Source organism: Leptosomus discolor, chromosome 18 (genome assembly GCF_034619465.1).
Source record: "Leptosomus discolor isolate bLepDis1 chromosome 18, bLepDis1.hap2, whole genome shotgun sequence".
In the NCBI taxonomy this organism is placed as follows: domain Eukaryota; kingdom Metazoa; phylum Chordata; class Aves; order Leptosomiformes; family Leptosomidae; genus Leptosomus; species Leptosomus discolor.
The window spans coordinates 9,348,989-9,374,298 of NC_141408.1; the positions used below are offsets into that span (position 1 = coordinate 9,348,989).

The window sequence follows — 25,310 nt, forward strand, 5'->3', positions numbered from 1 at the left end:
TCCAATTTTCCCAATCATTTGCAACTGACCCCTCCAGCACACCACTTTGCAACTTCAGTGACTCACATGAATGTTCTCTGACCACAGTCTTGAGATGCATCGCAGGCCAAGCGTGACAGACTTTCCCTGGCAAAGGCTGCACGCTCTGGCCCAGTTTCACAGAATTGCTCTTTAGCACAACTGTTCTTCAAATGCAACCACAGAAACACTGCACACATGCTCAATCTGACACCCATGGTTAAAAACCCTGTGGGCTTAAGGATACTTGTATATGCACACTGCACTTGGGCATTAAAGGCTGTTAAGTCTGAGTGATTTAGTGATACAGAATAAGGGAAGGAGGCAAAACAATGTACCTTTTCTTGCCCAACACAGCTGCACAGGTCCAGCACTGAAATTTGGGCCAGCTGTCCATCAGACACATTTTCTTACCCCTTAGTTCCTGTCTGTCCAGCCACTTTTCAAAAGGATGTCAAACTTCCTCCTATTCTTTCCCCTCTTTCCAGGGATCCTATCTGTAGTTTCAGAACATCTGCCTATTTTCTCTCTCAGATATTTTTCCTGATTCTCTTTGTAAATCCAGCCAGATGGATTTGCAGCACCAGACTTCTTTCCTCCTGCTGTTGCTGTCAAAGTCAAGAACAGAAACTTTCTGATTTTAAGATCATTATTGTTATACATTATTATACATCTGACCTTTGAAACATATATTCTCTATAACCACTATCTCTTACTTTGTGCAAAGTTCAGCTGTTATCTAAATAAATGTCAAATTTGGGATCTTGTTAAGCCTTTAGCCTCAGTAACAATAACTGTGAATTCTGAAGTTTACTCAGACAGTGTAAGAGAAACATTTATTTCATTGATTTTTGACTATTCAACCTTTAAAATTTCAGAGTATATTTGTTCTTGTGTTATAAGAAAAGAATAACAACATCTCTAGATCATTCATTACTTTGTATTCTTTCCCTGTGTCCCCATTTATTTATCTGCTTTCCAAGAAACAGGAATATACCTCTGGGTTCTAGGTGATTTCTACTGCTCTTTTATGAGTCCTTCTCCAGTTTCATAATAGTTTAGTTGGTTAAGTTTTTGAGGCTGCGAAGTCACAAAATCAGGGCCTGTAGCTGCTCACAAAAATACTTTTAAAAGAAAGAGAATCTAAAAGCAGACAGAAGGTATGAAATCCACTAGGTTCAGGGTGTTGAGCGATAACAATTTTTCTATAGGTGCTTTTGTTATTTTTATATTATCAACGGAATATCCACCATCACCAGCCACTTGCACCAACCCATGAAACTCCTGTTAGCTAACAATGCAAATGTCAGCTCAGATCTCAGAAATGCATGAGAGCACTTTCGAAGAGCAGAAGAAATGGATGAAGACTGGAAAATAACCTGCACTAAAAAAGGGATAGCTACCTTACAGACAGCTCTGAAGTGGGGGAAATTCTCAATGTGCTTATTTATAAAACAAAACGCCAGCTATGGGAACTGTTTCTAAGGCTTCATGAGACAGCCTAGGTGCAAATACTTAGCCAAGTAAATATAAACCAAGTAGTATAGACAGTTTCTTGCCGATTTATATTAAAAATAACCATGAACACATGAGCTTAAACAACAAGTAGTTTATTTAGCATACTTAACGAATCCTTGCACACAGTAATTTCCTGAGTCCTCTGACCTTTTTCCAAACGTCCCTGTTCTTATGAATGAAGGGTTCTAATTGCCCTGCTTGTGAGGACCAACATAGGCAACTAGAATTAACCTTCTTAAAAATAAAATAAGATTAGACTGACTTTGGAAGTGACTCCTTCAACATCTCAGAATCTTCTGGCTCATAATAAGGTTCCAAAATAGGTTTTAATTTGACTTCTTCTGGTAGTTTTTGAGTCTCTTCTCTCCGGCTTCCATCTCTTAAAAGCGGAACCAACGTTTTCCAGTTTTTCCCTGAAACTAAAAGGGCAAGGAATGGTTAATTTTTTCCCCTCCACAGAAAGGGAAGAAAATACACAAGTGGTTTAAATAGGAAGCTGATGAAAGAAGAAGAAAGAAGCAGGAAGAAAGGCCTTTGTGGTTTTCTTCCCCATACTGTTCCATGAGTTTTCCATATTTCAGCTAGCAAGTACAGCAGAGACTGATCGTAGAGTTAAATACCTCTGTGCTGGATGCTGAGCTCCCAAACTATAGGGGAGGGTTGGGGGCCTCCAAAGTAGCTTCTTGACTATCTGCTGGCTGCCATCATACACTGTTGCATCTCCTCAGGATTTACACGTATTATCTGCCTTGTAAAATCTACAGTCAGAATGATGGATCTATGGAGCTTCTATCCCAGAGAGTAAAACTGCTCTGCAAGTAATAAGCCCACTTAATCCTTTACATTTTGTGCTGACTGAAAATGCCATTAACATTGCTACTGCCATGATCATTAAGTGCATAAAACTGACTGCCCGCTAACAATTAATCGATGTTGCTTCTATCATCAGTGTGTGGCCCATGATAGGATTTAGGTCCCTGAAACCCTCACCTCTGCCAGGCTTAATAGAGTAACTGGGATTTCGTTTGAGGTCCCCAGAGTACCCAGGGTCTTCGTTGATTATGCCCAGATTAGTATTCCACGTGGACCAGTTCACTTCTTCAACCCTGGGGAGAGAACAATGAGACCAATATCTGTTGTAAGGCTCACCAGACAACTCCAGGATGTGTCTGTATCACAAATTACCACCTCTCAAGCCTCAGATCTGACCCAGAAAACAGATTAAACTGACTACTGTAGGTAGTGCTAGTGCACTACTTTTCAGAGTGCTCCAGGGAGAAAGTTCTGCTTCCTGTTACCAGATACCTTAATGTTGTTTGTCTATAAAAGATTGTTCATTTGACATATAAACAGGTTACCTAAAGCACCATCTGTAATCATCCTGGCCGTCAGGTGTGACCCCTACCAAGACTTGCTTCCCAGACCGGAACGAGCGCCTCATACAGTTCAAGTAGCTGTTTTCGATATCCAGGATTGTGATGGCTCTCTACCAGGTAAAAGAAAGGAGACCACTGAGAGGCTGCTGTTTCAAAGTCACACAAATGCTGAATTCTGCCTTTATTTTAAAAAACTTGAGCTTTTATCATTGTCACCATCTTAGAGTATGCATCATAACCATCTCTGAAACATCACTCTCTGTTAATATGTCATTAAAAATGCTGAATTACTGCCCTGTGATTACAACTATGACATTCCCTTTCTCACCTCAAACAAAAACTGATGTGCCTTTGAGATTCTGGTAAAGATTGGTTTTCCCCTTGCATAATCCCTGTTTTTGTAGTCTGATCAGGATTTTCCATCATCAAAAGCCCAAATATTTTTGTCTAATTACAAAAGTATTTATTTTCTTAAATTCTGGACAACTGTGGAACACTGGGAACATCTGCTCAGGCGAAACATCAAACATGCATGGAAAAGGAACCAATATACCTTTTAGGAACTGTTCAGGGGAATCAGAAAGAAGCAGTGACCTGTTATTTAGAAACACGTCAGTTCCTAAAGATTGTCTCTGAGATTTCTTACAATTCCCCACACCCTCTTTCTTGGATAGCAGCCTCACAGAAACAATGTACCTGGAGTTTCCAGATGCTCTTGCTCTCCTGTGCAATTTTGCTCACAGTTTCCCCCATCAGTGCAATAAGCATGTTGAGCAGGAGGATGTACGTAAGGATGACATAGAGAACCAAAAGGATGACAAACACAGACTTGAACCTGTAGTTCTCTGTGAACTCCAGGTCCCCCATCCCAATAGTGAACTTGAAAAGCTCCAAGCAGGTATAATACAGACTATTGTAGGACGTGCGGCCTCGTTTCGTATGGCAGCATCGGGCATATTCAGAGCTATTTGTGTCTTGCCCTTCATTGTCATCTTCAATTAAAGTCACCACAGCTGTTGCAAAAGAGGAATCACATATGCAGGATGAAGATACAATTTGAGATCATAATTCCATTGCAAGCAATGAAAATGAGCGTAAAGGTAAGATGTTATCTTCATGGTGCATTGCCCCCAGTGAAATTGCTCTATAAAATATTCTCCATAACTGACACCCTCTCAGAAGGTGTTGTCTCAGTTTTATCTACATGGAACAGGATGACTGTTCAGCTTTGCAAGGCAGCTTGAGACCCAGGGGTGAAAAGCTGTATGAAAGTACTATACATAATTGTTATTCTTAATAATTTTTAATTAGGTTAATTTGTTACTTTTTAGTTGGAAACAAAAAGTCCAAGCCACTTGAAAAATAATATTTCCTGAGACTCCTTAAGATAACAAAAAGTAACTCCAAGTTTGATATTACCTGTAGAAAATCCCAAGAGGAATACTAGATAGACAAACATGAAGCGACATAAATCTCTAAGGATCATCTGTAACATGGAAACAGAATATTTTTATATTGCTAAAACTAAGATAAACTGCAACAAAAACTGGTAGAAAATACTGCTTCAGCTCAAGAAGGCATTTGCTGTGAACTGGCTGTTCATGCATTAAACTGTTGTTTAAACTGCTGAGATAATAAACTTCAATAGAGAAAACATTTTTCTCTGTTATTAATGCAACAGTTTACACACATATGCAAGACATATGCCTGCCAAATAGCTTCATCTTTGCAAGTATAAACCACATTAAGACAGTTGCATCTTCCTTCCCCTCTTGGGCTGTCTACATGATATATAGAGGTTTATTAGCCAGCTACTGCCTTTTAGCTAATTGCTCTGTTTGGTACCATTTAAACTACGCCTAAAGAAATTTCCAGCTGGTAGAAAGCTGTGCCATTTCACAGAGACCAGTCTGCACTGTTCTCAGTCTACTTTCATCTCTGCCTATCCAACTGTAGTTACTTTGAAGCATGGCAGGTAATAATAACATCATCAAGACTGCTATAAAATGTATGGATGAGAAGCAGGAGGTTTTTCTACATGACTTAATCACTTCACTCAGAAAATAACGGCCAAGTATAGCAGACTGACAGGAGATTTCCCAGTGGCATCATGGAGGTAGATACGGTGACTTGTCTCCTGGAAATGGGGCTGCTGTCAGCAGCGTCCTGATCTGAGCATCACCCACTCACTGGACTGACCTTGGCAATCATGACAGAGTAAATGCCCATCTGCTGGAAGCCACGGGTGTAGTACAGCATGTTAGCCCAGCCCAGCGCCAAGGAGAAGACCATGGAAGCCACGTACAGTTCCTGCCCACAGAAGTACAGCACCACAGAGCTCAGGAGGAGCAAGGAGTGAACAAAGCTGAAAGACAAGCATGGTCTGAATGCAGAGTGCTGAGCTGGCCACAAGTGGTGGGAACAGAGGAGGTATACAGCAGAATGAGGGATTCTCCAAAACACAAAGGAGCCTTGGCAGACACTTCCTCTCTTCCCTTCATTCTTTCCCTTCTCAAATCCTACAGTTCCTCTTGTAAACTCCTCAGTTTCCCCACATACAAACTTCTGTAGTCTCATCCCTGCTCTTCCTTGTCACTGGAGGGAAGAAAAGTCCTTGAAAAGACTAATTTCTTCAGCACTACCTCTCTTTCCACAGACCCATGAAATTGCCCTGTTTAGCTGCACTCCAGCTAGGAAGAGAAAAGGCCCAAATCATTGACAGACAAAGATCTCTTTAGGAATGGGAGGGTTTCTGTGCATCCAAAGCATACACTCGATTGCAAGTCCAACTTGGAGATCTATTCCTAACTCTGCTGCATGATGCAGTCACTGAACTTCCAGACACTTAATTTGTTTCACCTATAAAGGAGGTTACTGACCCCAACCCACTTGTTCAAGTGCTATGATATCTACTGGCAAGTATTTTGTAAGGACCCAGGAAGTTATAGCAAAGCATCCACCTATTACAAGTGGCTTCAGCCAAAGCTACAGAACTCACACACTCATCTGTTCCGTGCTAAATGCAATCAAAGATATTGGAGCTTACAAAAGAACCTCACTGTAGCTGTCAACTATCAGTGTCTTGAATGACGGGCGCCTCTGCACGAAATATTGTATCTGAAAAAAATGGGATGAAGACCAGGTTTGCATCGAAGGATAGATTATCCCATGTGAATTCATCAGCTAAGCACCGATACCAGTACCAGGGAGCTGGTACCTACAAAGCATCTCACAAGAATAGCTCAAAAACAACAGAGGCACAAGATCTAGGGAGGACTCTTCCAGTAACACCCTATTTCTCTTACGTCTGGTGTCTCTTTTGAAGACACAACCTATTCAGTCACTGGTTTGAGGACCTGTGGTTCACTGTACACTCTCATTGGCCGCCAAGAGGAAGCAAGGGGACTTTAAGCTCAGACAGGTAATCTTTAATAGAGGCCTGGCTATTCGCAATACCCCATTCTTAAGCTTTGGCCAGGCTAATTGCTGAGGTGCTCGTTGACTTCTAAGGATCATCTTTTTTTTTATACAATAGATAAAACTGTATCTTAGCTCATTAGTAGCCTGAGAACTCATCAGGCCAAGGAAAGATTTGTAGCTCTTGACTAAAACATCGATTTTCTTAGCAGCCAATCCTCATCAAAGGAAAGGCATGTTTGATTCTCTCCTACACTTATCCAAACAGCAAAAAGGAAAAGTTTCAAATATCTTACCCCTCTGAAAAAAAAATAGAGACCTCCCAGTACACTCAGGATCTCTCCAGTCACTCGAAAATATTCCCCAGTGCTGTGACCAAATGTGAAGGGAGGCTGTATAAGACAGAAAGATACATATGTTCATGAGAACTGGAAATAGGAAAGACTTGGTGTTGACAGCAGCTGAAAGCAACTACGTTTCTGGGGGAACAGGTTAAGTTTCTGAATATGTTGCAGCAAGGGGGCAAGACTGGGAAGCAAGAAGGGCCAAAATCTCCCTCCTGCCTTCAGGAAAGAGGAAAATTCTGATGTTAGGAGCACACATTCAAACGGGAGGCAGATCTGGGATATCATGCACTTGGTTGTTCCCCTAATATATGACAGGAGTAACATACCTTTTCCTCCTTCTCTACAGGCCTGTAGTAAGCAGCTGCGGTGAGGATGATGATATGCATGGTATAGACAAAGAAGTTGAAGTAAAATAAATGTTTGACAAACCGGTCCCACTTGTCTTGCAGCAGCCTGTTAAGGGGTTCCACCAGCAGCATCTCATGACGGTTCTGAGCAGAAGGAGAAAGAGGACAATCTTGATGGGAGCGGTATGTACTGGGCTTTCTTCAGAAACATTCCCTCTAGCACCCTTAAACTCAGGAGGGGCTATCACTGTTTTATAGAAATGAGGCAAAAGATGCACTGTATGGAACATGGAGCTCTCCCCCAACAGGGCCCCAGCCTGTGAATAAAATGCCAAGCAGGCGCATACTCACTGGCGTTTCACTACTGTAGGCAATAATCTCAAGCACTGAATTTTTCTCGCATGTGTCTATACAGGACAGGTCATAGAGAGATGAGTGGACAGGTCCATAAGCCCATTCAGTGAACTTCCTAGACAAGTGTCTGCACTCAGGGTCTTTGATCTCTCGTCTGAGGATGTAAGCGAAAATCTAATTGCAAAAGAACAATACAACCAACATTTCAGTGCTAATGGACTTCTAGTTCCTCAGTATCTCCACAAGACAGGATGGCCAATTTCCCCCTAGTTTAACTGTGCTGAAGTCAAACCACTGGGGCACTGCAGAGATCAAAGTCTGAAGTAAACCCAATTAATTTTCTGGGATGCTGGGAGAAGAGGAATACAAATACCGCTTACAATTTGCCACTATCTGTTTCAAAACTGCAAGAGAAAAGCAGAGTTGTATGTTACACATATCTGAGCACACTGTCATTTTGAATGGGGAGTGCCAGAAGATGAGTTTATCAGCCAGTCAGAAGTACAAGGCCTCGAATAGTGCAGATGATAGCAGAGAGCCACTTGCCGTACCCGCTTGGGCTGCCTCGCATACCAGTGGTGTACGAATAACACCAGTTGGGCGCAGACACACACACTTCACAGCCTTTAAGGACTGGGCAGTTTTGCATCTGTTCCTCTTAACTAAAAGGCCCCAACAATAAGCAGTGATAAAATCTGTCCTGCATAAATGTTTTGCATGTACTTTGTATACCTTGGTACAGTAATGGGACAGTTGGAACACATTTGCTCACCTACCCCTATCTTGCCTGTTTTGGCTGCCAGAGTTAACGGAGTCAGCCCTTTCTTGTTGGTGAGTTCTTCTAGCTTCAGGATTGGATTAATTTTGGCACCAAGGATCAATATGTTATTGTACATCTTGGTAACAAACTTGGTATTATCCTTAGTATTATCTGCAATCTCCACCAGTGTGTGCAGGACCATATTGCCCATGGAGTCCTCAGCGGCGATGCTGGCTGCCTGATAGGGGTTCTCAAGGAGGAATTTCACAATGCAGAGCTGGTTGGTACAGGCAGCCAGGGACAAAGGCAGCTCCCCTGCAGGCAAGCAATGGGAATCAGTGGTCAGAAAGCCCATTACTACACATGCATAAACAGAAAAAGGATCATGTTCTTTTCATCTTTCACCATGAGAAGAAGTGCATTTCTTTGTCTGATATAGCATCAATTCTTGTGATAGCCGTTAGAATCACATTTTCTTTGCTTTAACTGCATCACAGAAACATGGCTGCTTAAAAAAGCACTGAAAGGAGAGCTTGCACGTGGTTACCACCTTTCAAAGGGTACAGTGCCCAGAAAACAAAGGGATGCAGACACCAAGCTCACACTGAACACCATCAACTACCAACTGTGTTCCTTTATAAGCTCAGCCTTTGGGAAAAAATATTTGGACTAAGTGGTGGAACAGCCCATCTGGTACTTCTGAGCCTCCAGCCCCACATAAACAGGATTATTTAACAGCTTGCACTTGGAATAATGCTAGGATAACTCAATCAATAAAGCCCATACGGTGCTCACCCCTACCAAAATAAAAGCCTGGTTTCCCTTTGATTTTCCTGAAGAACTCCCCACAGGCTCTTGCGTGAACATCTGCTCCATTCTGGACCAAGAGCTTCACCAGGTACATGTTCCTTCTCTCGATGGCGATGTGAAGTGCAGTCTGGCCTACAGAGACACTCGTTAGATAGAAATCTTCAACATTTAATACGAACTGAGAGCTTTCAGGCACCACAATTCATTCAGCGTCATGTAAGATGGTGGAACTGAGAGCTTTGCAGACTAAAAAGCTCTAGAATTGAACAAAAAAAGATGGCACAGACAGCAAATGCAAGTCCCCTGAACTTGCTATTAAATCACTGTATACTAAAAATTGCAGAATATTGCACCTAACAAAACACTGCCCTAGCACAAATGCACTGATGGTTAATCACACGCTGGAACTTTGCAGTGCTGCATCCCCAGACTAAGGCCTCATGCATAAGACTGTTTCAGATCCCAGACAAACCCCATCTGCACTCTTATCACCAACAGTATTCACTGTACCAGCTGTTTCTCTTACCCTTGTAGTAGTTGTCAGTATACTCTGCATTAACAAACTCTTTCAGAGTTCCGGTTTTCCTTGCAATATCCAGCAGTAAAGGAATGGTATCATTTTTCCCATCGTGAAGATTCAGCATGGCTTTCAGTAAGCATGTTTTCCCAGTTTCTGGCTCTATAACACAAAACCACAAAAAGTTGCAGCTATATAGAAGTGATTACAAATCTACCATCTACTCCCAGGCATACAGGAATTAATGAGGTTCTTTTCAAAAGGCAAGAAAACTCATTCAGAGTTTCACGGAAAATTTCAACTGTCCTGAATTCTCCTGTAAACTTACAATCAATGGGTTGCCCAGTACTGGCTATTAGAGGACCTCCTGCTGACACTTAACACGATCACTTTTTTTTTTGTTTTATCTCAGAAGCACTACTGGAAGAAGAGGGCAACTTAAGGTATGTAACACTAAAGGGTACCTTTGAACTCATCATCTGTGAGATGCTTCAAGGTTCTATTAAGGTAGAGTAGCAGATCATCCAGGTCCCTTGTGTTGCCTTGGGCTACAGCATCAAAGATCCTTCTGCGGTCATAAAATTTGAAAGCTTTTTCTGAGCAGCCTGTGATGGAATCTGTAGATAGGAGCCTAACAAGGGTAAATTTCAGTTACTTACAGTCAGATATTTAGCAGATTTTTTATAAACTACCAGAATACTATTTTTCATTTGCTTGTGTGAAGCACTACAGATTAGTATAGATGGATCTGCAAAGTCTACAAGATCAACAAGATCTGCAAGCAACTGTCCTGATAAAACTATGTATCTGCTGTTGAAAAGTTAAGAACAAGACTTAAAAGAGGCATTGAGGTATGGCAGTCTCACTGTGGGCCTAAGAGCTAGGCCATCCCATACTGTCATTCTAAGTGATGTCGATTCACTGAACAGTCTCAAGCAAGTGAGTTAAGGCCTACCACTAATTTTGGACAAAATATCCATGGACTGAATTTTCAGAGATGCCAAGAGACAACAGCTACTGTCACTTTCAGACGCAACACTCCTTATTTTGTCATAGAAAATAGTGAAACTGAACAAATGGGCACACTCATGAGGAGAGAATAAATGCTGCTCTAAGAAACACACTCTGCAGCTGTCAAACTGTTAATTACAACCAAATCTTACACGGCAAACTTACTTGTGAAGTTTCCCCCTCTCCAAATTGGCATGAAATTTGATAACAGAAGGTGCCATCAGGTGATCCATCTGGTAAAAAGAGTCCATGGGAGCCATGTCTTTGTCACTATCCCCCATCACAAACCGCCCACGTCTGGCAAAGATGTTGCTTTTGGGTGGCTGCACCTTGGAGTGCTGCCACTGGAGGTTTTCAGGCGTGTCCAGCACGGAGTCCTCCCCATCCGTGTGTTCATCTGTCGCTTCAGATTCCTCCAGGTCGGAACTGCCAAATTTCTTCATCTTCCCAAGAATGGAAGACATGATGAACAGGCGGTCTGTGAGGAATGACATAAACCCCTCAAGTCAGCACTTTACGGGGCCGTGGGTCCTCTTTAGCCTAGGACTACTCTCCAGAAACAGCAGGGAATGGGTTGCTCTCATCGCAGAAGTGAGACAGAGGGATACATATTCACGATGCTCAGAGTTGGAACAGTTTAGTAGGTCATTGTCTCCATGGTGTTTGTTACTGTCCCCACTGCCCTTACCCATTTCAGAATGGAGGAAGCAAGCCAGAGTGCCCAGAGCTTGCCAGCCACCTCACTGCAGAGCTTCTGCTTAAAACTAGTGCCTCATCCTCCTTCAGTTGTTGTTAAAGCCTGAACAATCTCCGCTTTTCTTCTCTACTTTCTGTTTTTTGTCACAATATACTCTCAGGTTTATATCAGGCATGTGAAAAAACACCTGCTTGTGCCATATCTCGGTGACACTAAGCACAGAGGTCTTCCTGTATATAGGAAAATTATCACTTAATGGCTTTACCAGAGCTACAGCAGCGCTAGATGAAAATTGGGGCATGTGATTCTTGGGAGATGAGTGTCACCTCAAACATGCAACATGGAAACAGAAAGGGGTGACTGTAAGACCACACATCTGATCTTGTCTGATTTACAACCACAAAGAATTTGACACTAGTTAACAAATAGACTACACTGAAAAGTAGAACAGGCTTTTTTTTTTTTTTTTTATCAAACTGGTTTAATCAGACAAACGTTGGTCTGAATGGAAAATATTCTGGAACTCCAGCAGTGGTGACAGCAATGCATCACATTTGAACTGCTGCATAGCTGGCTTTCAGAGAGAGTTGATCAGAGTTAGAAACATACTCTGAAATCCTAGACTGCTTGGAAATCTTACGGCTTTGAACACAGGAATGTTACAAAATCTTTAAAAAGCCTTCAATTATAAACCAAATTACAGTAATCTTCTCTCTACATTCAGTGTGAAAACAACATCAAACACACTTCAAGGTTGCTTCTCTTCGCAAAAATATTCTGAGGGGTTGTCTGCAAACCTACGTTGTACATTAAAGCCCGATTTTCCATTCTGTGGGACCAGTTAATATTTACATTACAGGTCACACTACTTGCATTTTCCTATGCAAGTAGGATAGGAAAGAACCTTCTGTCAGGCATTTGCATTTTCTGTTAATTTTATTCAATAAAGATTTAAAGAAAACATCAATTTGCAAGCTTGCACATTTAGGGTTACTGGAAGCAAAACAGCATAGCACAGACAAAATACTAATGACTGCAGTTTAACTCGCTATGTCTTCTGAGCTCACCTTTCAAGTGCTTTGTGTCTGTAGAATCACTCTGAAAGAATAACATAGTATCTTATTAATTTAATTGTTCCATAAATGAGAAATTAGATATAGAAAAATATTTCCATTTGGAATACGATACTAAAAATACAGAACAATTACTTCAGTGAAAAAGTTATAAAAATAGTTCCATAAAAAAATTGAAAAAATACACTAGGAATACAGCTATGTTTAATTTTAATTTTTTGTCTTATTTAAATGAATGTGGATTGAGCCAAAACCATCAAAGATGGCTATGGAAAATCAAATCACTTATTTTCCACAAAATAGATACAATGTTAAAAGCCACAGAATAGACTCATTCCTGTCTCCCTGGCAATTTGCTCAAACCTAGTTTAGTTATCATATGTGCTTTCATTTCTAAACCCTGTTGGTAATATCTTTGGAAATGAAGACAAAGCCACATTTCCTCATGAATTTGCCAGGGAAATAACCTTCACAATTCTGTGGAAGGATTCTTTAAAACAAACCAAAACCAAAACAAAACCAAACAACAATTACCTATCCTAAAAAATGCATAACCTACTTGAATTCTTTGAATTCTATGTACCTTAAAGTTTGATACAATAACCAAGATTAGGAAATGTTTTTGATAGAATGTTTAACCGCATCACAGAGTTTACAAATAACTAACAACCATGCCATTCAAATACACATGCAGAACTTACGAATATTGCAAAAACTCCTGTCTTCCGCAAGATAGACCAGTCTCAGTAAACACCCTCTGATCTACAGGAATTTGGTGCCGGCTAGTCCTCCTTCAAGGTGCCTGGACTGAAAAGCCCTCAGAGTTTGCTTCTCCACTTCCTTTGGCTGCAAAAGTGTTCTATGTGTCTGAAGAATTTTAGAATCAAGGGAAGTTCACTAGAAGAACAGAGAATAGAGCAATAAGATCATTAAGAACAATTCTGGTCCCAGAAGCATCAGTGGCTTCTATTCCCAGGAGTTTAGCAAAGCTCTTTACAAGAATTGCAGTAAGTTGCTGTTGTTTTCCCCTCCCCTTTAATTGCATTTAGTAATGGATGCTCTTCTCCAGATTTCCTCTTCATAATACACTCAAGCTTGCACAAACACCCAAACCACCAGACAACAATTGTTTCTGTGGGTCACAGTTTCATTCCAATTTACAAAACTTTGTGAAATACGCCACAGCTCTTCTCAGAGAACAGTCATCTTTCTGGACATCTTTCTTGGGTGGCTGCTGTAAAGCCCCACCAAGTATTTTAAAGATAAGCTGATTCCGAACAGAGTTGACAGAAAACCGATGACAGAAAGTCCTAAGGCCTTTCTATCATTCCATGTTCCTACTAGGCCTTATTTAAATAACAGATATATGTAACAGTCAGCTCTTATCTAATCCAGGATGGATCTAACACATCTAAAAATGAAGAACTATGTCATATATTGTTAAATATGTAATTTGCATAAGATCTTTCTGCCAAAAACTTCCAGCTTTTCCAGCAGGCTGAGCTGATAGGCTGTAGATGTTAAGCTAGAAGCAACCTCCAAACCTCTAGCTCCTGAGGTTTGAGTTAGACTATGAAATTATTCCATGAAATTATCTGGTTTATGTTTTGCAAAAGATAACTGTCTTTTCAGTCTTGCCATCTATCTATACATGTATAAAAGAATAATGTATTTGCCTATTTAATAGCAAACTAATTACACTACGTAAAACACCCTACAGTATTGTACTTAAAAGAAATTAAATGCCTATTTATTAATCATAAGTATAGATTACCAATAAGCCAGGTCTTTAGCTGGTGCTCCTGGAGCTTTGCTAAGCAGAGCATCTCATTCAACACGACGATTAACTCCTTCACCACTTCCAAAGCAAAGACTCAGTAAGAAAACTACATGGATCAGTGGAGGGTCTCCCTTACTCAGTCTGTAGCTTCTTGCTGGTCCCTTTTACTAAATGCTCCTTCTCTCTCTTCTCCCATTCCAGGCATCAGCTCCTTTCAGTCTTACTGTGCTCCAATGTACTCACTTTGGGAGCTTTCCACTATTTTCTGAGGTTTGATGCCTCCTTCATCAGCCTCCTTGACCTGCATTTCTTGTGAAGATATTATTTGTTTCTTACCAGCAGCACTCCATGGCTTTTTGCAACAGTTGTTGGACATATCATATTCCATCTCAGCACGGACCTCGTGTAAAGATGTAAGCTCATTAGGAGATGGGAATGCTTATCAAAACAGGCCAGTAATCAACAAGAAGGAATTTATTCCTTTTTCTTGGGCCTGCATCCAACACGCTGCGTAGGCTTTGTGCAACTTCTGGGCTTGAGAGTGATTTTACCGACTAAGAACCTTCTCCAGCGCTGCAAATGGAATAACATCAGCAGATGTGCTAGGGATATTAAAGATGTGTCCAAAGCTGGCCTGAAGGTCAGAAATAAAACCAGGCCACAATTTTTCCAGCTTCTGGAAACACATGCCACTTGATTTCATAGTTAACAACACGCTGGAACAGTATTCAGCTTCTTCCAGCTGCTCAATAAAAATGAAAGCAGACCTGCTGCTACAAAAATATTTTGTAATAACATAAAAGGGAAAACAACAGATAACAAAGTCAGACTTTTTACAAAACCTTGAATCTAGTCTACACTTTCTCCGTAATTCCTACATATGCCAATAGTTCCTCAAACACAGCATGGAGCAGATGTGTGGAGAGAGGGTGGAGGGAGATGGAAACTAATCCATTTCTGTAATTAAGATCTCAGAACAACTTTCTCACTGCAAAAATGAGTCAGTCCTGATGTTGCTAACGTGCAAGATACAAATACACTTCCATACTTCAGTTAAAATATATGCTTCTAAGTAATGACATTGTATCTAGATAACGTGAACCTATCTTACTTGTTTCCCTGTCTCATTTGAGCAAAAAAGGTGTACATCCATCTTGGTTTAGACAGATAAAATATAAATGTTTCCATGTTAAAATAAAGAGTAGGGGGAGTAAGAAATTTTAACACAGAGGATAAAAACTTGGAAATTTTAAGGGAATTCACATGAACTTACTTTACTTAACATTAAAAACATATTAAGAGTCTAGCCTGGCAGCTGCCGTATTGAAGCTCAGTTTAACACAGTACATGAAGGGCAGAATCAGAAACACCTTCAGATCAAATACACTAAAATAGCTATGCACTATATTACAAGAACAAATTATTTTTGTGGACCATCTCTCAAAGTGTTAATTGTGTTTGGGCTTAAAAGGGAAATCAAAGTTGAAAGAGATGAGAACTGGCCTTTTATAACTCTAGAGTTTGCCAGCTCCTCTGGTTTGTCACAAATTCTGACCATTTCAGAGAGGCCCTAATCCACTTTATGACCCAAAAACCAAACACAAAATAATTAGGTATGCCAAATAAGGAAAATAGTAACCTCCCACCCTCCAAACATATTTTCCACTCGGATATAAGGCCTGCATTCCAGGCATCTCCAGTTATGGTACCGGCCTAGCCATGCCTTTGACCTTAGTTTACTGCACCCGACCTGGGCAGCCACAGAAATAATCCTCCATGTTTTATTTTGATTGTTTTGTCAACATTCAAGCCAAGGTTATATTCCATCTTACAGAGACAACATGCAACCTGTGAAAACAGGCATTCATCCTGTGCAAGAGCCACCAAACTCCCCAAACAAGGCTAACATCCTGGTTTGCTGCCTATATGTATGTATATTGTGAGGCAGCTTAAGGACAAGAAGTCTCTAATGCAAGCATCAGACTAAGTTACAGACAGCCACTCATCTCTCCTAGTCCTTCTAAACATATTTCCTACCAGGAAAATGAGCCTCACATGAAGTATCATTTTATGTAGGAAGTTAATGGATCTTTCTCAGTCACTCAGTCAAATTTAACGTGATAATTACTTCTCATTTCACAAATGAGAATGACAGACCAACGAAAAGAAGCAGACATTAAATGCAAGTTGGTTTTTTCTCACTGTAATGAGTGAGACTACATGTCGAATACAACTCCATAAAAAGTGAAGGAAGTGAAAGGAAACACTGTAAGGCCAAGAGAAAAAAAAGGAGCTGCATCTCAGGCCATTGAAACAAGGACTTTATTTTCTGTGGAACATCACCATGGCAGCCCCCACAGCAGCATCGACATCCTCCCCGTAAACCACAGAGAATGGAAAAATCCTTTCCACTTCCTGCCTCAGCACCTCGTTCCTGGCAAGGGCACTCCCGCTCCCCAGGATCCTCCTCACTCCTGTCTCCATCAGGCGCTGCACAGGTAACATGGAACAGAGGTTTTCAACGACGCCACGGCACAGAGCTCTGGTTACATGACCCAGGGAGAGGTCAGAGACAGCAATATTGGTCACTGACGCCAGCTGCTCAGGAACATGTCTCTCTCCAAATACGGTTGGGTGGACTGAGAGTTTGGTGTCATTTTGGGCCAAGGCTGCTTTAATTATGTTTGTATAGATGGCAGACTCCTGAACCTGAAGTCCTGCAGATGGAAAATACCATGTTACTACACGTCTAGTGTATCTCATGTAGAGACTTAAAATGGGCATTGATCCACCTGTTCAGCAAAATGTTGTACATCTTTTTCTGTGACCTGAAGGTAATTGTTTTTCCAGCATTAACCACCATTCTCCCATTGTACCTAGAATCTATGACACTAGAAATCTTTTTCTCATTACAGAAACTGCCTTTCCTGATAATACAGCTATTCTTCTTTGCCTTTACTGTGCTAAGTTACACAAAGCAACATCTTTAAAGGCACTAATGGCAGACTTCAGCTTCAGCGGCTGGATTGCACATGAATGCAAAGTTCACTTCAAGCACTCACTGAAAGAACAATCTCGGAGCTTATTGCAAAACCCAAGAGATTATTAAAAAAACCTGTGAAAACCATGTTTAAAGCACTTAGAAGATATTACATGAGTTTGAGTCTTAAAATCCATTAGAGTGCTGCATAATACACAGCAAAAGGCAACTGATCTAACCAAGGGACTCTTGGACTGCAGTCATGCAAAATTAGAGGCTGTTCTCAAATTTGCTGACCTTTCCTTTTGAAAAACAACTTGCGAAAAATATTTCTCTTGTATTCTTGAAACAAAAGAAAACCCAAAACCTAGAGGCAATGTGAATGTGGAGTCCAAGCATGACTGCCCCAGCATATTCATAAGCTTCATCAAGAAATTCCAGAGATCTAGGAAGCATGACCCAAGAGTTACGCCCTTGTTCACTGTATAGCGTGACAGAACAGCTCCAGGCGTGTTCCTTTGGCTTAGCTTCCTTTTACCTTGCTGATCAACTTCAATTTTAAGCTTAAACTTTCCTTGAAATAGCTTACCTAGCTCTTCTGTCCATCGTGCCACCATGCCCACAAATGTTGCTAGCACATTGCCTCCGTTCAGTGATGCTGCCACTGCCAAGTAGTCACCATTGAAGTAGGGAAAATAAGTAACAGCTGAGGAAGGATCTGGTGTCTCTGGAGGCTGGAAACCCGAGGGCACCAAGATAGTCAGCTGAGCAGAGGTACTGATATTAAGAACTAGAACACAAAAGAAAAGAAAAAAAAAAAAAAAAAATCAGAGTTTTACTAGGCTATCCTGCAGGAAGACAATGAGAAAACCAACATAAATAACAAAATGAGCATACCTGCATCAGTCCTCTCAGTCAGACAGGAATAAACAGAGCACTGGAAATCTCCCAGAGCAATTCCTACTTTTGCTCCTTTGGGTATTCCATGCCATGCACAGACCGTCCTGCCTGCAATACCACCAGGGTCTCCCACCTCTGGAAGCAAGTGAACAGGAAAGCCGGATTTTTTCAATCTGCAATCAGAACAATATTCTTGCAGGAAAGCCGTATGGGAACATGCGGCGTGACTACAAAGACCTCTTGGGAGTCACAGATGAGCCTGGTCATACATTTGTGGCTGCTGGATTTACAGATGCTTTCACCTATTTAGAAAGCTTTGTCATGGACAGGGGCAGCATTCCAGTTCAACGGGCTGGGTAAACTAGAATAGTCTAGAAGAATAAATAGCTTTCCTTTGCATGCAATCTGACTGCCTGAGATTACACAGCAGAACATGTTCAGCAAGTTTAACATACCAATGTCATACAGACAAGCAGTTCCAGGGCAAAGGGACAATCACAAAAGCAGAAAAAAATGCAGCCTCTAAGTGTTGAAGAACTTTAAGCTGTCATGCAGTTAGTGGTTCAAAACCAAATCACAAAGAGGTAAGTCCAACAAACTCCTTACACAATCAACTGCAAGATACCCTACAGCGCTACAGCAACACCACCAGATTAGTCAAAGTTCGGTAGGCCAAAGGCAAGTTTCTGTCACTCTTTCATACCTTTGAGCAGATCTTTTCACCTTGGAGTCCTGGCCTAACCTAAGCCCTGAAATCTATAAGGCCTTAGCACTCAGCCCTGAAAGAGCAAATCATTAAAATAAATAAGCAAATAAATAAACAAATTCCCTATAAGACTTCCTGTAGCCTAATAACTCTTAGGTATTATCACAAGTAAGTCTTAGCAGTTATGAACTGTCTTTTAGCATCACAGAGGTAACACGTAGGCTGCAGCACGCACTTGTCCATCCCATCTCACCACTGAAAGGGAGAGAACAGTCTGGTAGACAAGCCCTCACCAATAAGTCTCTCAGCTCTGCTGTCTTGGGCATTTCTAAATATACTGTGCCAGATTTTATATAGTTTAAACACATATACCTTACAAACCAGAGCGAACCCTCAATCATTCTTCAGTACAGGCCTCACCACAACTGATTAGGAGTAACCTTCAATCACCTTTTACCTGTAGCACATTCATACTTAGGGCCCAAAGAGGCGTTCACATTGCCTGACACAAGCAATGCACAAAACCCACGGAATGACCTTGGCACTTACATGTCAGTATTCCAGCTTTTGTTTCTGGAATTAAAATATCCCCAGCTGGCAGCATTCTGGATGGACATGAGTGGCTTCTTCAGGTCACACAACATGGCAACCACATAGTCATGGATAGTGCCAGCTGCATCATAAGACTTCAGAAAATCTGGACTTTTAAACAAAACATTTTAAAAACAATGAGGGGTGCTTTAAGGCAGTGGGAGCAAGGTTACTTCCATTACTACAGGGAACTTCAGACATGTGTGGTCTCATCTAAAAATGAAACAGCCATTTCAGTGAACAACCTACATTTTTGGGTTTTTTAAATGGAATTTGTTTTCCAAGCTGTTACCACAGCATCAATACTTATGTCCTGATGGAAGACAGAGAGACAGCAGCTTTAAGGAATAAGTTGTCTAGGTACAAAAGCACGCCATTGCAAAAGTTACCAGGAAGGCAGTAATTGTTTGCACAAAAAAATGTCACCTTGTTGATCCTAGAACATTGAGAAAAATAAGTAAATTCCTGAAGTTGCTCTAGGATCCACAAATTATATGAATGGAAATGGACTAAACGGTGAAACAAAACAGGAACACCACAAAGCAGCTGGACTCAGGAGTTCTACAGCTCTACAGCAAGATTATGCCATGCTCCATATATTTGCTGGACACATATTGGAAGGAATCAAGATAAAATAATTTTTTCCCCATTTACTGAACCCGAACTCATTGCAGAGAAAGACACTGGCTCTTCAAGAAACACTGCATACTGCAGATGGAACTAACGAGCAAATCTTGCTGATGCCAAGTCATAAGTGAAAAATTATACCTTCTGCAAACATGCCACAACAAAGCAGACCATTCCTAACACCTCATAAGGATCTCAGTGTCTAAGGAAGGAAGGAACTGCAATTAATTTAGGGACTGTTTATTTTAGCATCTGGCAGCAACCAGACAAAGCAACTCTGTTACTGTTTTAGGCATGTTTGTACTTTTCACAATCTGCACAAGGCAAAATTCTAGCGTTCAAGCTGCGTTAGCAGAGCTCCTCTGAGCGGTAGGAAGGACTAGAATTACTCTCTGAATCTTTAAGGCTTCTGTTACTGTATAGTCAAAAACTTTTTTTTTTTATTATCGAGATCCATGGTATTTTTATGAGGTCAGAGACTCTTGTGTTTTCAGCTGCATATAGTTTATATCGAATACTGCCATTTTAAATATTCTTTGACTACTTAATATTATGATTACAGAGAAACACAGCCCCTCAGCCTGTACTGGTATTAACATGCTACAGGAATGCTAATTGTCACGCAAATTCAAGATGAGAAACTGCCTGTCAAACAGCCTGATACAGAAGCCCTTTTGAGAAACAATGTACCTGTTCTTTAAATACCAGTAGACTGTGGCACATCCAAATCCTGTAGCCAAGCTGATATGTGACTGTGGCAGAGGAAGAGAAGAGAGGAAGGTGGGACTGCAGCGGCCGTCTTGCCAAGTAATCAGATGACTGACCTCCTCCGGCTCAAACACAGGGCCTGTACCACCCTCTGTCCATTTGCAACCTGAAACACACGGTATCTGGGAAGTGCAGGGACTCCCTGCGGCATAACGTGCCTGGCATTCTTCACTTCCGGAGACTCTTGATAATTTGTCAAATATATTGGAAAAAGAGCAGAAACCGAGCCATTAGTGATTGTAATCAAATTAATTACTCATGATTTTCGGCCTTAGATAACGTCATAACGCCAGTCATCCTTTGCTAAAACAGAGAATGATATCCAAGACCTTCCTTCTCTATAAGTACCTGTGGTGCCTAGAGGAACAAGCAACTTGCATCGTGAGATATTAACGATACAACTTAAATAACTTTTGTGATGATCCACAAAAAACTAAATTGCGGTTCTGCTATGGGAGGTAATGACCTGATATGACAGCGCTCACACACAAACCTTAACTGGGATCTGCCACACGATGACCCAGAGAATGCTGTATTAGTGATGAACTACCTATGATGGGCAGCACGGAGTTTCATCACCTTTTGAGCCAAAGCAACAAGAAACCTGGATCTACATGTATTAAGCAATGGACTGCGAAGTACTGGAGAGTATCCCTCCCCTGTGCTACACAACAAAGCTTCTCCAAAGGTAGAATAGGGTTTAACTCAGTTTTCAGTTCTACCAGTCCAGCATGTTCCTCTTCAACAGAAAACACTACACCTTTGATGAAACCTTCACATTCTTTCATGTGAAGGCCTCAGCTAAATTATGGCAACTTCTCAGAGCTGCTCAGAGCCTCCTCAGTGATGCCTGCTATTGCTTCCTGCCCTGACGTGCCCGCCACAAGCAGTCCTGCAGGGGCAGCCCACGGTCCTGTCGCAGCAGCAGACTAAGCAGAGGCCGAGCTCAAGCGCTGGCATGTGATGTCTGCTGGCACATTTTGCCGGCACAGCTTCGGCCTCTGACAACTGTTGCTCTCCCAGGTGATGCCTGGTCACAACGCAGGGCTACACACTGTCTCCAGCTGGCTCCGTAACTGGGGCAACCTTCTGGTTTTTGGCTGGGGATGGGAGCAGAGTTTTAAGCTGTGCGGTGCTACTTGTCCTCCAGGTCAGAGAAGAGACCTGGCTGCTTAACTGACTAGCACAACTATGGCTAAAAGAGTCTTTCTCGGACTGGATACAGGGATTTGAAGTTACACCCACACAGTAAAAAGCAGCTGTGAAAGCTGGGAAGCACTACATGAAAGATGCAAAGCAAACATATACTTTTTCTTCTTCCCTTAATTCTCTGTTCTATCAAGACTGTTTGAACTTAATTTCCAATTGGTTTACTTTTCTAGTTTTAAATGGATTCTGATAAACATTATTAACCATTAATCAAACTCTAAAAGATGCTATTAAAAATGTAGTTTGTGTCCCAAAGTGCACAGATTCACTTAGCCTACTCAAAACAAATGAGAGCAAACACCCTCTTTAACTTGATGGAAATGAAAAAAAAAGTGGCATGTGGCTTTAGGAAATAAAATATTAACCAATATGACATGAGAATCTATGTCTATCATGAACCCAGGAGGCATTGTTATGCAGCCCTTGGGACAGCTGGAAAGCAAGCAACAGCTCCTTCAGTCCATCAGCCTTTGGATTTCTTTCCTTCTAATCATTTTAGTATTTAATGTAGAATTACAGCCAGTAATGAATAGCATACTGTCTCAAAGCAATTAAGAACTTTTGACAGGCAGTGACCAGCACTTTTGGGAAATCTATTCTGTTGTTTACAGTATATCTTTGCTTAATCTGCGTAACTCCTACTATTTTAAGACTTGCATAATTGTTCAGATGTGGGCACCATAAGGTAAAAAGAAAGGAACCACATGCTGAAAGCCTTAGACTTCAGTAGGTGGTTTATAGGGCGTTAGCCAAGAAGATAAGCCACCCCTATCTCACAGGGCTGGAAATCCAAGGCCAAGCCTGAATTTTTCAAACGTCCTTGCTGTCACAAAGATTATTTGCGCATTTGCACAATCGAGCTCCATGTGACTACCTCACTGCAGCTGCCTTTGTTTCTGAGGTCTTGGCCCTTCATTCTACAAGCAGCTGAGTATCCAGAATCATGACCATCATCCTCATCATCCGTTTTCAGCTGTCACTAACAGAAGCATAAGCAGCAAGATGGATGCAACATAACAGTCTACAACTTGCTAGCACAAAAAAAAAAAAAACCCTTGAGATTTCAGGAGGAAAAAAAAAAAAGAAAGGGAAAAAAAAAAAAAAGACTGAAAACACCATTTACTGAACTTCAGTTTTTCCTCCTACAGTACTTTCAAACAGCATTTCAAAATAGCATAGTGGTATTCACTGTTGGATAGCTACCGCTATGCACATTTTAACATAAAGATCAAGCACAGCTTACTTTGCAAGGCATCCACAAAACTGCTAATACTGCTACTGGAGAATCATTAGAAGGTTGTGAGATCCTGGACAACAACTAGTTAAGTGTTTTATGAGGTGACTAAGATCTGCCCCTCCAAGTCGTTCACATGATGCAGAAGTTCTTTCAACTGGCAGCAGATAGCATATGACGGACAAGCAATTAACAAGCCACAAATACGTTATTCCTCCTTCATATAAGTAATTGTGGTGAATCTGCAGTGATCTCATTAGACTAAATCCTTTAACTCATCCGTGTAAACAATATCGTTAACTGAAGTCAGTAGCTGAAATTCCAGTAATTAAAGCAAAATTCCCACAGAAGATGTGTTAATTCTGTTTTACAGAAGACCAAAGTGAGCATGCAGCAGTTTCCTACAGATCATCTCAGTGTTTTATTTTCTGCATCAGGAATGCCTAAGAATTAATGTTACCTTTTTCTCTTTTCCAAAATACAATCCCATGCATTTGTCCTGAAATGCCAATGTGACGGACTCTTTGAAGCTGCTGCTGAGGTAGAGCAGCAAGGCATTCGTTCAATGCTCTTATTATTCTCCGGACATTCTGCTCCATTCCCTGCAATCACAAAGCATTATTCTGAGCATGAAAACATTAGGATTCACTCACTGTATTTATTAAACAAGGCTACTCTGGTCAGAAGTGAAGAACAGTATTCATTTCGCTTAATAGCACGTGTTAGAACAACGTTCACTACTAAATAGGAAAAAAAAATGCAAACAACTCCACAAAACCTCAAAAACCAAAACCCAAGACTAGCAAACTGAGAATGAGAGATAACAGCCTCTTGAACTGAAGTTCTTAATTTCCTAAGCTACCATACTTAACTACATCCTTTAAAAAATCCATTAACACTCACTACATGCTTTCATGAGTTCACCTTATATACTACTCTCCTTTTTCCTCACAAAAAGGATTACCTGTTTGTTCTGATTGGCATGCAGTCTCCCTTACATCTTCCTAAAGCTCCTCCCTACCTAGTCACTGCTGATTTTGATGATGCTGATACTTCATTTCTGGAAACTATTCCTAGAACTACCCAGTAAACTGATCTACCCAGCAAACTGGCCAAACCGTGCCACAAGAGAAGCTGTATTCCAGCTTTCACGATTTTGAAGATTCAGAATCCTTTGTGACAGAGCAGTATGAAGATTATAAGCATAATATTCAAATATAGTCTACATGTAGATCTAAACTATTCTGCACATACATACTTTTGGCTGCATAAACGCGACTGTAGGGAGGAGGGTCAGCCTGCTTGGTACCTGTTCAGAAATCAGCACCTGGACTCATGACAATACTAGGCCAGAGGAACACTGATACCTATTTTTTTGATTTTGATTCATCCTTTCTTAGGCTGACCAACACAATGAATGTAAAGATCTTTAATTGGAGTACATGTTCCTGCTTATTTCCACAGGGAATTTCCAGTTATGATTCCATCTCACACTAAAAGGCAAAATACCCTTCCAGTTGGCAAGTAGCTGCTGTTTCCTGACTGGAGGTGTTGATGACAAGGTGATGGTTCATGGGAGAATAGCTTTAGATTGTCTTATGCAACTTTTCAAAACTTGCCTCTTTCTTAAAACAAGCAGCTTTACTAAACTATCTTGAACAGCAAACAGAAAGCATTTTAATTCTATTTTTCAGACATCCAGACACAGGCAGCAACAATCTCCATCATTCCTGGCACAAAACCAATCCAGGAAAGCCACTGAAGTCTGCATAACGTAGGAACACACTCCGGCCATGACAAGGCAAGGCCAGTATCCCAAAATTGCCAGCAGTGCTCTCTGCCACCCCTTACCTGCGGTCCAGCTTCCAGGCTATTGGCGTGTGCCTGCGTCTCCCTGGAGCAGCTTGCAACCACCTGCCCTCGCTCTGCCCCTACCAACGCTGCCTTCACCGACGTCGTGCCCAGGTCTATGCCCAGCACACAGGCAGGAGCTGGCCTGCCCGCCACCTCGCTGCCCGCCATGGCCACAGAGAGAGGATTGCTTTCACCTTCACCACCCTGCACAGGTCTCTCTACGTGTTGGCCAGACCAACACCCACCATGCTGAGGCCCACACTGCTCCTTGCTGCCTCTGAGGGGGCACCTGCCCCAAGAGCCGAGGGTGCCAAGGGCCCAAGCAGTGGGGGGGCTCCCACCCCAGCAGCCTGCAGGGACGGGGCAGGCTGGGCTGGGAGAGCGGCCTGGACTTTGCCCTCTGGCTGAAGAGATCT

At 41.5% G+C, this 25,310-nt stretch overlaps 2 protein-coding genes across 3 annotated transcripts; both read right to left on the reverse strand.

Annotated features, from left to right (window-relative positions):
• Window positions 1-1,726: 1,726 nt before the first annotated feature.
• On the reverse strand, window positions 1,727-10,939 carry TRPV1 (transient receptor potential cation channel subfamily V member 1). 2 transcript variants are annotated; one of them, XM_009950409.2, is made up of 15 exons: window positions 10,641-10,939; window positions 9,929-10,095; window positions 9,474-9,626; window positions 8,939-9,079; window positions 8,154-8,452; window positions 7,375-7,551; window positions 7,003-7,167; window positions 6,626-6,721; window positions 5,959-6,029; window positions 5,112-5,277; window positions 4,332-4,398; window positions 3,609-3,925; window positions 2,895-3,022; window positions 2,527-2,642; window positions 1,727-1,955 (listed from the first exon to the last, which is right to left on the reverse strand). In XM_009950409.2, exons 1-15 carry the CDS (start codon window positions 10,937-10,939, stop codon window positions 1,789-1,791), a joined length of 2,529 nt encoding a protein of 842 aa, XP_009948711.1. In that variant the 3' UTR covers window positions 1,727-1,788. The 2 variants fall into 2 exon arrangements, with proteins under 2 accessions (XP_009948711.1, XP_086331472.1); XM_086475346.1 differs by having other exon boundaries at window positions 8,933-9,079.
• A 5,408-nt stretch (window positions 10,940-16,347) lies between these two features.
• Window positions 16,348-25,062, reverse strand: SHPK (sedoheptulokinase). The gene is made up of 7 exons (XM_009950412.2): window positions 24,892-25,062; window positions 23,501-23,642; window positions 20,520-20,703; window positions 19,161-19,313; window positions 17,903-18,078; window positions 17,595-17,795; window positions 16,348-16,742 (listed from the first exon to the last, which is right to left on the reverse strand). Exons 1-7 carry the CDS (start codon window positions 25,060-25,062, stop codon window positions 16,348-16,350), a joined length of 1,422 nt encoding a protein of 473 aa, XP_009948714.1.
• Window positions 25,063-25,310: the final 248 nt, after the last annotated feature.

Excerpts from the sequence above, each read along its gene's own strand:
- TRPV1 (XM_086475346.1), bottom strand. The coding sequence starts at position 10,939 with ATGTCTTCCATTCTTGGGAAGATGAAGAAATTTGGCAGTTCCGACCTG. Across the intron at positions 9,627-9,928 it reads CACAGATGATGAGTTCAAAG|AGCCAGAAACTGGGAAAACA; the intron begins GTACCCTTTAGT and ends TTTGTGTTATAG. Across the intron at positions 4,399-5,111 it reads ACTCTGTCATGATTGCCAAG|ATGATCCTTAGAGATTTATG; the intron begins GTCAGTCCAGTG and ends TCCATGTTACAG.
- SHPK (XM_009950412.2), bottom strand. The coding sequence starts at position 25,062 with ATGGCGGGCAGCGAGGTGGCGGGCAGGCCAGCTCCTGCCTGTGTGCTG. Across the intron at positions 19,314-20,519 it reads TACTGGTATTTAAAGAACAG|TCCAGATTTTCTGAAGTCTT; the intron begins GTACATTGTTTC and ends TTTGTTTAAAAG. Across the intron at positions 16,743-17,594 it reads ACGATGGACAGAAGAGCTAG|GACTTCAGGTTCAGGAGTCT; the intron begins GTAAGCTATTTC and ends TTCCATCTGCAG.